Source organism: Patella vulgata, chromosome 7 (assembly GCF_932274485.2).
Source record: "Patella vulgata chromosome 7, xgPatVulg1.2, whole genome shotgun sequence".
Taxonomy (NCBI): Eukaryota; Metazoa; Mollusca; class Gastropoda; family Patellidae; genus Patella; species Patella vulgata.
In genome coordinates this window covers 35,726,640-35,739,377 of record NC_065885.2, presented here as the reverse complement: position 1 = coordinate 35,739,377, position 12,738 = coordinate 35,726,640, and the positions used below count along the sequence as shown (strand labels likewise).

General features: G+C 37.7%; 1 protein-coding gene and 1 long non-coding RNA gene across 3 annotated transcripts in view; both read left to right on the top strand.

Moving 5' to 3' along the window:
- Nucleotides 1-6,680: 6,680 nt before the first annotated feature.
- LOC126828502 (4-hydroxybutyrate coenzyme A transferase) overlaps nt 6,681-12,738 on the top strand; it is a 20,976-nt gene continuing 14,918 nt past the window's right edge. The window contains exon 1 of one of the 2 annotated variants that reach the window (XM_050558277.2): nt 6,681-7,142. In XM_050558277.2, coding sequence (XP_050414234.2) covers nt 6,971-7,142 — 172 coding nt within the window. In that variant the 5' untranslated portion in view covers nt 6,681-6,970. The remainder of the gene's footprint in view (nt 7,143-12,738) is intronic. The other variant, XM_056102447.1, reaches the window with a different exon arrangement.
- LOC126828509 (uncharacterized) lies at nt 7,272-12,101 on the top strand. Its single transcript, XR_007683102.2, has 3 exons — nt 7,272-8,573; nt 9,308-9,566; nt 9,893-12,101. It is a non-coding gene; the product is annotated as an uncharacterized LOC126828509 (long non-coding RNA).

Here is a 12,738-nt window from a genome sequence, read left to right as displayed (position 1 = left end):
ATATATATGACAACATTGAACCGGAACATAGAAACAGATACTCTTTTTGAAATTTTATACATATTTAATTGATATTTACATTTTAAAATAATAGTTAAATTTATTTTCACAATTTCCAGGATATGGATACTGTTGGGGTGGGAGTGCATCATGAAATTCAAATTTTAAAAAAAAAAGTTTGGTAACATTATTGTAAAGACACACGTTTTTTTGTGTGTTAGAAATTAGGACACACAGCAAAATAAACCTTTCAACCTGTCTTGGAAAGATCTTTCTGGAACCTGGTTTGTATGATGCGTTTGAACATCAGAGATTTGTGGTAATTTTTCTGGTTTTGAGATAGTTGTTGGTTTACTGCTGGGAATTTTGTTTTCTGTAACGAAAGTTATATATAAGTACAGCAATAAGTATTTCTTTATCTCTTCCCAACCAGCACGACCTACAATGTTCGCTCGTGGATTGAGTTGGGAAAAATTAGATGCAAATTATGACCAGCCATGGTAAAATTGAAGGGCTCCTATTGAAACTAAAAACTGGATCTTTTCTGTAGCTAATTGTAAACCTGATAGGGCATTTTATCGATTCCCGACTTCGCGCGGTGCCCATGGATCGGCTTATCTTCTTTCATACACGCTTTACCGCAAGAATACATCATCCGTTACTGTCATTAAGCATCGTATAGATAAGTATAGATCGTATACAGTTATATGGTTAAACTAATAATAAACGATCTTGACCTTGATAAATCATGGCCTAAAAAATGCTGGTTAATTTGATACCACATAATTATTTGGAGGTGGATTGCACCTTTGATTATATTTATATAGAAGATTCAATAAATTTAATTACGGTTTACCTTTTAAGGGAGCTTCAGGTCCTGCTAATCTAGCGTCTCGTTGTCTCTCTTCATTTACAAAGGTTGGTTGGTGATGGACCTGATCCGCTTCACTATAAGTTCTTTTACGAATACGAAGAGCCTATTAATGATAAACTTTCTAATTAACCAAAGTGTGCGCACATCCTCTAGTGTCTATTTCATGTTGTGGTACCCTACCTTGCTAAAAAAAAGTGTGCGCGTCAATTGCAGATAAATATAGTTTAGACACATCCCGCCATCAGTGTCTAAATGAAATAGCCGGTTTTATCTGGCTTTCAAATTTTCTATATTAACTTTCGTTGTAAACGGCGATTTAAATTAAACCATTGATGTTAACTAAGTTGAGTTTAATATCACATTCTCCAATCAGCCGAGCAGACAATTGTTGGCAAATTTAGAATAGTCCTTGGCAAGGTGATATTTAATACCGTATCGAGGGCCGGATTAAAGTGGAAGGGGGGGGGGGGCAGAGGGCCCCGAATTAGTTCCCTTTTTTTAAAATAAAAGCTTATATACTCTTCCAAAAAAAGTAGGGGATATTCAGAAACAATACAAAACTGCGGAAATGCACTGCTGTTTTTTTTAGAGGTAACCAGTGTATGTTAATAACAGGCCAATTGCCTACACATGAACATAAACAGTTCATATGGGCGGCTAATCTAACGGCCCCATTTCACTCGCAAAGAGATACACCGTCAAAAGTGAAAATGGACGTTTTTGATTTTTGTCTCAATGAGTAATTGCTCCATCAACCCTCAGACATTCAGCAATTCGTCGTGGCATGCTCCTAATCAACCGTCCAATCACGATTTGGGGCAATCTGACCCACTCCTTTGGCAGTGTCACGGCCAATTCTTGCAGTGTTGTCCGTTGACGTTGACGAACACGCCTCCCGATCAAATTAAACGTAACACACTAAAGCAAAGATACGCTAAACAGTAAATCTTATGCAAGAACCGATAGAAAAGCAAACATGGCTAGATAAACCAGCACGCGGCAGTTTTCATCAACCCTTCCTTGAAGTAACAAATTTGACAATGAACCCCGCCTAGGGGTGTGGCGCTATTGCGTGTCGCATGTGCAGCTCAGTGGTTCTGTTGGGGCGATAAGTTCTTCATCTGTGAACATACACTCAAAGCATGTCAAGTGCCCGTGACTATTTATAATATCACAACCAGCATAGGTATTTGCATTTCAATATCCCCTACTTGTTTTGAAGTGTATAATTTATGATTTTATATATTTTGTTCTATATGTGTGTGCAATATAATTATTGCTACCATAATGACATACAAGTTGCATTGGTGTGCATGTGGCGGACAATGGTCAGAATATGTCTCTCTTCACTGTTGATGAAAGGGCTCCCGTGACATTTTCAACAAGGGGCTCAAGTGACCCCGGTCCTGATACAACCTTTTCACCATCCACATTGCCTGTATTGCACGTTCTGTGAATAGTAAATCGAGTCACGTATGGTATAGTTATTTTTTAAAAATCGCATCGAAAAGTTAAATACTCACCACGAGTAGTTTAAAAATACGGCTTTCTTTTCGCTGTAAGGGGTGTCCAAATACTGCTTCACTTTTGGCTTTTACTTGTGGCAATGGTCTTTCTTGTATATCTGGGGTTTTTAAAAAAAAAAAAAAATAATAATTTTTTAAGGGCCAATAAACAAGTCGTTGCCATGCAAGATATGCTAACATTTGCAAGAAATGAATAGAAAAGTGAAAATCGATAGGGCCACAGGCCATGCCTGTGATTTTCGTATACAACCAGGGACAATAATCCACACAGTTCTGGTCTGGTCCGGCATGTGCAAAAATCGAACCAATCCGAGATTTTGGGAGGATATAAAAACATATTTTAAGTTTCATTCCAATCGGATAAAAATTATTGTGACCTCTAGTGTGTTCACAAATATATATATATATATATATATATATATATATATATATATATATATATGTGAATCGAAGTCCGGACACGGGCGACGTTCGCATAAAAATGGCTATATTTTGGGGTGGGGACTGACTAAATAAGTAAACCAGGATAATGTGCACTTACCAAATAGTGTTATTGATTCCTCTTCAAAAGATAATTCTTAAATATAAAGTAGACTGTGTGAGAAAGACAAATAGGGCCTATAGATTTTTCAAATATTTACCAAGTTTCTTAATTAACACAATTCATTTGAAAACTGCTTCTTTTTAGTTAAAATTACCGCTATTTAAATGTATAGAACACTTGATAAAGGTGTAAATTAACAAAGTAATAAATGGATAGGACAATATAAATATAAGATAATGTCTACCTGGCTCCCGTAAAATTGGCGAATACAAAACTTGGAATCGACGCCTAAACATTTACCACCACCCCCCACCCCACCCCCAGCCCCAAAGCCTGCAAAGCCTTAATATATTTAAGAAATTTTAACGTGTGAAAATATCATAGGCAATTGACGCGGATGCCAAACGGTTGACATTCAATGGACAGTTTATCTGCAACATACTTTGGCTTTGGGAGTTGCTTGTTTTAAGTTGTTTATCTGGATTTTCCGACGTGGTTTCCCCTTGTCAGTGGTGCAGAGCGGAGGGCCTGACAAGGACAGCTGTCTAGTCCTTCGGAGGAGACGAAAAACCGAGGTCCCGTGTATACATTGGAATACACGTAAAAGATCCCTTGGCAGTTGGAATTCGATATAAGAGTAGGCGATAGTGCCGCTGCCCGGGCAAAATTACCCTCATAGCACACTGTATGGCGTATGCCCGTCTTCATTAGCTCGGTATAGGAGCAGAACAGTAGGACGTTAAACACCATTTCATTTCATTTCATTTGTTTTAAGTTATTTTCTTAATGGACCGCAGAGCTGAATTCAGAAAAAACAAACCTCTCTAGACCACCAAGTTCGGGTCCTATAATAAGGTTTGGGTAATGAAATATAATAGTAATTGCTAGACAATCACACCAAACTTAAAACAATTAGACCCGCCCCCGTCAAGATAATACAGTAATAAACAGATGTACATTGTAAGTAATAAAAGAACTATCAAATTAAGTTATTGTGCTACTCTTAAGGATCGGGAAAAAGGCGTTAACGTTATACGTTTCTTTATTTATGAAGATAATACCTCTAGACGCTGGTCCACTAAAGCTTCCCGTACATATACTATCTTCTGATGCACATTGTTCATCCACTGACTCGTGTTGTTCATCAAATTGTAGGATATCTTTTGACGTGTGTTGTTCATCAAATTGTAGAATATCTTCTGATACGTGTTGTTCATCAAACTGTAGGATATCTTCTGATGTATGTTGTTCATCACATGACACGATATCTTCTGACGCATTTTGTTCATCAACTGGCACGGTATCTTCTGACTCGCCTGTTAAATCCACAATTCGAACTATTTCCTCGCCTGAATACATATCTTCATCATCCTCTGCACCATCACCTAATTGCCCATCTTTTCTGTACAGTTTCTCTGCAGTGGGTTTAGATACATCGAATGTCTTTAAGGTTCGGTGTAACTGTAAAGCTGACATACCAAGAAGAGCATCCAAAGGCACTGATTTTTTATTTATTTCCAGGCGCAAACCAATTGCCGATAATTCGTCTGTTCCCTGGTCGTCCAATTTATTTCTATCTTCAGACGACAGTTCTGCGAACGCAGAATTCATGGCATAATTGCAAATGTTTTTGGCACTTTCAGTTTCATCAATTTCCTCGGACGTTTTATCCATATTTTTTTAAATATTTAAAAGACTTTTTTTCTTGGTACCTGTAAGGATATTAAAATATTATATTTCATGCGAGTGCCACTTTAAAACTTAAATAGAGAGAGAGAGAGAGAGTTCGGTTTAACGTCCACTCGACACAAATTAGGTCATTTCGGGACTAACTTATGGTTTAATTTTATTTCAATAATTCGCTTGCGCGTAGTGGTTTTTAGCAGTGGGAGGAAACCGGAGGACCCGGAGAAAACCCACGAGGTTGGACAGGCGGCCCTACTCCTTGTCACGTACAAGCAGGGATTCGAAACCACGCAGTTGACTCAATGACAGGCTTTATGATACAGCGCACACGTGCTAACCATTCGCCCCCCCCCCCAAAAAAAAAAAAAACTTAAATAGAAAGGAAATGTCTCCTGAAATTATGATAAGGTGCCCAGTCGATTTTTATTGCTAACCTGTTGGTCAAAATATCAAGATTTCTACTAAATAATCTCATCTTTTAAACTGTTTTGGGCCTACTGAAAACACATTATCGTAAAGTGTCGTTTCTAGCGTATATATAGCACACAGTTTCTAATAGAAGAATACTTTTAGTACAGTATATTATGATTTATTGTTAACCGGCTTATGGACAAATACCCCCCCCCCCCCCACCCACACACACACACACACACCGCCCCAATTATGAAAAAGCTAAATAAAACGAAGACAAACAACAGAAAACCGACAAAAAGTAACACATAAATGACTACGTTACACCCCGTTATGGTTAGAAGTTTTCTGTCTTTTTTATAGCCTACATTGGCTACATCTCTCAAAATTAACTTTTGATCAAATCAATAAAATCAAGGGGAAGGTTATTCATATTACAGATAACTGATCAATATATGGGCTACTTACAAAATTACTATTTTCTTCTCTATCCGAAATCATTGAGAATTTTCTTCAAAATAAAAAATATTACTTCTAATCATTCTATTCAAATTAGAATTAGGGTGTGACAATGACATGACGTCATTCATAAATCCTTGTGACGGTGTGGATATTATTTTTATTATACTTTTTATCACAAGGTTGCTTTCGTAGACGTGCACTTCACACAGTGACGTTATGCCAATGCTTCTATACATCTATCTCACAGGTGTGATCTGAAACCCTCTCTTTAATCTGTACAAGATGATTCGCCTTTAAAGGTCACGTACAGTAGGCCTACAGGTTACGTGTGACGTCACATCATACGGCCTCAAGTTGTTTACATCGCGCGTAGTAATACAAACATGGTGCCCTTTACCCATTCATTTTACGCTTTAGTGTACTGTTTTAGGCCTATGTACCGGTACCTATTTTTACACTAATAAGGAAGTATTTTTTTTTTATCCAGATATTTCTTTCTCGGCCAACTTCAGTATTTCTATAGAAATATCATTGTAAAAATAGCAAATATAAACTCACACACATTAATAATGTCGTAATGTCGCGTAAAAATGTATTGTCGCATAAAAATGTCGTGATGTCGGGTTGTCGTGATGTCGGGTTGTCGACTTTATTTATCAATGTTTACTTTTGATTTCTAATCTTTAGTCTGTATCAAAGTTGTACACATACGCTAACGCCCTATGTTGATAATTCATTATGTTTTTCTGGACATTTTCTTTTCAAGATTTTAACTTCAAGACTTTTTGAAACGTAGAAAATATTTTCATAAGAGTTCAAATTCCAGATTTTTTAAAGATACTTTCAGAAACCAATGAATTGATTTCTTTGTCGTGTAAAATTAAGAAATTATTTTTTAATTTCAATATTTAATGATATATAAAAGTTACCGATAAAACGCCGAAAATGAAACATAAAGTCAATTTTTTGTTTTAAATGTTGATTTTGTGCATGAAATGTTGACATAAGAATGTAGAAACAAGAATCATTAGTTTAGAATGTTGCGTTCATGTCTAAAATATTCAAACTGGAATGTAGAAATAAGAATCATGAATATTGTCCCATTTGGTCTGCCATAGAAACAGCCCGGATGAAACAGCCCGAGATGAACCGGCCTGCTCCTATACTCTATGCAACCATAGAACTAAAGTTCTATGATGCAACAGATACGTTTATGCTCCTATAATTATTTTGCGAGCTTTCCATTTGCGGCCAAGTGACAATTCAACTTCCCTTTATTTAGAAAGCCTTATTACACGGTAATAAAAATGGATAAATTTTGTGGGTGCATAAACATTAGCATTTAGCCAACCAACAACTCGTGTTCATTTCAAGGTGACCCGCGTTGACATAACAAATGTCAAGGTTCCTGCTAGGTTCAAGGTAGTTTATTTGACCTGTCAGACTTGTCTTCAAACTGTTCAAACTATGGCATCCATAGCCTTTATTAGACGAGTCCCAAAACTCTTCAAATATAAAACAGAACCCCATTTCTTGAAAAGGACATTTTATCTATATACCCCTGAACCGTTTCACCCCATTCCCGATCGTCACCCCGAATGGAAAAGAGCCGAAGAAGCTGTCAAAGTTATCAAGTCTGGTTGGTATTTTTCACATTTTTGTTTATTATAATAATTATTGACACTTCATTTATAATTGTCCAGCCCCGCATTGGAGGAGAGCCAAGCAGAGAATTTCAGGACGGAGGTAAGAAATTTCTTATGTGCTTAGATGCAATATTTCACTCAGATACATTAGCCTACATAGTTCCTTTAGGAACGATCTCTGATCCGATCCCGTCGACCGTTCCTATCACTATCAGTCCCTATAAAAGCTGCAATATGAAAATACCACTCTTCCCCACCTCTGTAAGTCTTTTCTAAGGCTATTAATTTATGGAAACAGCAGCCAGGGGTAAGAGATCGGCCGCCAAAGGCAGTTCATTCTAAAGGGCCTAACGACGAGAGGTACCCGCCCCAGAAATTTTTTAAAATTACATTGTTGTAGAGAGTACTTTTCTGTTGGTTTAGATACAAACTCAAAAGATGATTTTGTTGCCCAAATCTCCTGAAAAACATTAAATTGGATTTAATGTCCTGCATTCCTTCACAAACTAGACTAATGAAGTGTGTGAGGGAAAATTTGCCCGGACTGAGTCGTTGTCCCCTATTCTTCAAGATCCGGTGTTCGATTTCATTGTTGTCCGTGAAGGTTCCTCAGGAATTTCCGGCATGGTCTCCCATTGTCAATGGTGCAGGATGGAGTGGACGAAAAAATATTGTTCCTTGTACACATGTGACATTGGCGTAGCCTACACATAAAAGAACTGTGTTGATGAAATCGAAATAGGCCTAATAGTAAAATTTTCCTCATAGCCTCTGATGGAGTATCAAACCCTAGGCATCCTGGTTAGTAAACCAGTCAATGCCTTTAATGCCTGATCGAATTAGTTCTAAAAACCTATTTCCACACATTTTTATGTTTATTTTCACAGAAAAATTAGGACAAGAAAGAAAACGCGTATTAACATTCACTCCTGTAAGTGTAAAGCGATTAGTGTCACCACGCTGGCAAAAAGCCGGGAACAAATCAACTGCAATACCACTGAAATCAAGTCCAAAAAGAGCATAACATGGATTGTGACTGTGTAGGACGTACCAGTTTTTATCTGTTGCCATTTTCATCAGCTTTTTATCCTGTTATACATTAGTTTTAGTCAGAGCCTTATATAGAGAGTCTGGCCAACCCGTGTCCCAATTCTGATTGGTTAATGATAGTCACGTGACATGTGGACGCCATTACGTTACCCTGTCAAAGAATCGTCTGCTATAGACAGTAGCCAGAATTATCTTTGATTGTAGTAGATTATTTTACATGAATGGTCTGTTGTGTGGCCGTAAAATGCCACACAAGAGATGGGCAAGGAATTGCAAAGCACAGATTCCCGAAAAACACAGAAAGGCGGCGATTGTGGGAGATTAGGGTAAAAAGAAGCGGGTGGAAGCCCAGTAAACATTCTTTCTTGTGTGATGTGAGTAGCCTATCTTTCTTTTTTTTTAACGATTTCAAGCGACCGTCGATTGTTATTGTAATTCGAAAAAGTTCTCAAACTAATTACATTCACGTCATTGGTTAGATTTTGTTTTTGATGAATAAATTTTCGAAGATTAGTTATTGAGAATAACACTTTTGACAGTGTAGATAGATCTTAGTATATAGGCCTATATATGCTAGGCCTATAGCCTATAGGCCTAGCCAAATAGTATGTTTTTTTCGATTTAAATTTCGAATGTATGGATAAAGTGTTGCGGTTTTGATCATTTTTTTTATATAGATAGATATATGCTTAACGACTTCATCCATGAGTGAAATTTCGAAAATTTATTATGAACTTGAGAATGACACTTTTGTGTAGGCCTAGCCTGGTACTAGATGTTTTTCGATGGTTTTTTTTGTTTTCGTTATAAGTGATTATGTTTGATGACTTCAACTTCATGCAGGAGTGAATTTTCAACAGTTTGTTATGAGCTTGAGACACCGTGTAGCCGTAGGCCTAGCCAAGTGAAGTAGGCCTAGATGTTTCTCGATCCAAATTTTGTCGATATGGTATAAAGTTATGCGGTATGTTACTGTATTGGCAAAGTGTCGGATTAGACATATCGGTACGGCACTATATTATTATGGTAATTGGTATTGTCAGTTTCATTCAATATAGGATTATATGACATTGGATCGTTAATGTTCGCTAATGCTTGTGTTTTACAGAAACATTTTGACGACACCCAAAAGGAGTTGGGACAACTAGATGGAACCAAGCCACTAAAATATAACGCAGTTCCTAATGTTTTCGACCATAGTGTGCCTAAAAAAGTACGACCAGCTTCCAAAAGATGTACCGCGAATTCAAAAAACATCGAACACTCCCACACTTCCCACTCCGATCATTCGTACGCTAGTACACGAAGGGTACAGAGAAGCGACAACTTGGATGAAAATGAAAAAATACTGTTCGCAGCTGAAGAAGGTAACAGAACCCTTTACATATGGAATTTGAAATAAGAGTACTCGGTAGGCCGTAACGCCGCTGGCCGTGCAAAATTTCCCTCATAGCACACTGCATGGCGTATGCCCATCTTCATTAGTCCAGTTGTTGCAGAAAAGTAGGACGTTATTTTAAACCCAATTTCATTTCATTTCATTTCTCATGCCTATTCTTCTCGTTTGGGCTGTGACGAAAACCCGTGACATGCATAAACCTGGAACTAGGCTCGATATTACCCAACATTTATTATTACGGTATATATTGATTTAAATTTGTTTTATTTATTTTTGTTAATTTTCTGTTTTCAGAAGCACTTTTCTCTCAAATACCAGAAGCCGAAATCGACCTGAAAGACAAACCACAAAATACGACTGCAAACAAATCTCCAAAGAAAAGAACGTCACGTAAAGAAACTCTTACACAGAAACTTCTCTGACAGAACAGTGTTTTACGGGACAAATTACGCGAATCTCTTCGTGAAAAGCGAAAAATGGCACAGGAAAAAGCGAATTTGAATAACAGACTCACAACAATTTTTTCTCTTAATCAACTGAAAAAGCTGAGCCAAACGTCGTTTCGTGGTTCTAAATGGTGTGAAGAGACATATCGAAAAGCATTTCAGTTGAGATTCACCTGTGGAACTACTGGGTATGAGGAACTTTTGCGCCAGTCTCAACCTTTGCCATCTTTGCGTTCACTAAGGTGCAAACTACAGGATGTGAAGATGGAACCAGGTGTACTATATGAAACTTTTGAACTACTGAAACTGAAAGTTGAATCATTTTCTGAGAAAGACCGAAACTGTGTACTAACTTTGGATGAAACTGCTCTGAAGGCAGGATATCAGTACGATAAATTAGGCAGTTGTATTCGTGGCATTGAAACTATTGTCAAAAGCGATACACATAAATATCGAATAACACACCCTTGTGACCCGAACCGTTATTTGTACTTTATATTTGATGTCCCTCATCTAACGAAAAACATAAAGTGCGCATTGGTGAACGGCAAGGAGTTCACATTATCCGATGAAACTGTCGCAAAATACGGACTGAAGTCTAACATTGTCAGTCTTAATGACATAACGCAATTGGTGGAATTTCAGCTCAATGATGACTTGAAAATAACACCAAATCTGCAGACGGAGAAGCTGATGGGCTCACATTTTGATAAAATGAAGGTTTCTACGGCACTGAACTTTTTTAGTAAATCAGTGGCAGCCGGTCTACGGTACCTTGTAGAATTTGCCGGTGGAAGCAACTGTCTTCTAACCACCCAGTTATGGCTCTCAGCCTCAATAACCCAGAGGCATACAACAGTGCTATCAATCATTTGCTTGAAACTATTACTATTTTCAAAGGATTAAAAGCTGGTAAAAACTGGAAACCATGGCAAGACAGGTGTGATTTTATCAACGACAACAGTTTTTGATCTTCAAGCAGATTATTTACAGAGAGGTCATATGTTCCTTCTCACGGGAAGGCTCACTCAGGATTGTCTTGAGAATTTGTTTGGATGCATTCGCTATAAAAATCCTACGCCCGATGCCTTAGAATTCAGACAAGCGCTCAAAACAGTGTCAGTTGCTCAGTATATGAAGTGCCCTACCACCGGCTCTTACTTGGAAGACGACAGGACCTTTTTGGCCGATTACATGCAACGTGATTTTCAAGAGCAACAAAAAGATGGGGAAGACCAGCTCAATATTTCGGGTGTACTGGAATTGGATTTGAACAAACAAGAGGAATCAGCATTGTTTCACTTGGCGGGATACTGTTTGTTCTCGGTCAGAAAACACGGTAGAGTCTGTGACAACTGTGTGTTAGACTTAGAGGATAAAAGTAAAGCTGTGAGTTCAGGACACATTGAAGCTTTAACGCGCTTGAAAGAGTTCATTCCTGGTACTCCACACCTAACTTACTGTTCAGACAAAGCCATGGAAATTATACAGACTGCGGAGGCTGTATTTCGTGCGAACGAGAAGAAACTGCATGGAAACAAGTTGGTGGACCGATTGCGCGAACTAACAGTGACAGCTTGCAGTGATGAAATAAAAACATGTCATGAAATCAGAGACAAATTTCTCATGAAGTTTTTCACAGTTCGTCTGAAGATACATGCGAACAAGCTCAATACAATTTTAAAGTCTGAAAAACAGAAGAAGAAAGAACTAGAAGAAACTGCAATGGCCAGCAAATCTGTCAAAATGAGGCAGATGGTAAAATCCCTGAAGTAGTTTAAGTCATTACATAATAGTGAGAGTTATTGATATTTTAGAGGTGTAAATTCTCTCTTCGGATATAACAGACTTCGAATGATTCTTCAATTCTTTAATATATGCATAAATGATTAAACAATATAATAAATCAACAAAAACAATAGATGGGATTAACGTCGTTACCCAATGATGGCTTGAAAAGTGGTGACAGGTTAACGACTTACTAGCCAGTTGATCTTAACGTGTTTAATTTAAGAAACATTAATTATATTCGCGATTGGAAGATTATCACACCATTATAATATGCTCCTGAATAAAAATTATATACCAAAAACTATGTCAAATTTGTTTCGATGGAGAGAGAGAGAGAACTAACGCATATTAAGTGCAGAAGGACAGCACTACACGCAAAATAAAATCTACTTTCAATAATTCGCTTGCGCGTATGGGTCTTTAGCAGTTGGGGGAGGGGGGGGACTGGGGAACCCTGAGAAAACCCACGAGGTTGGGCAGGCGACCCTAGTTCTTTTCAAGTACAATCTTAAGATCGAAACAGCAAAACTTGACTCAATGGCAGACCTTATGAACTAAAGCGCACGTGTCAGACCACTCGACCACCCAACCCCCTGTATCCAAGTAAACACAAAAATGATTAAATCAGAACTACTATAATGACAAAGTTTCATAAAGAAATCGGGATGGACGGAACCCGTTTCAATATCCCTACATACCTTTGTTCGGCGCGGGATAATAACATACGATAATCTAAAGTCAATCGAAACGATTATATAATATATAGGCGTAAACACGGTGTATATATATATGTATAAAATCATGACCTGATGACCTTAAACAATGTGTATAAATTTAAAGTCAATCGGATATTAACTTAGCCTCTAGAGCGTCCACAAGATTTTTCAAAGTCATCAAGGGCCG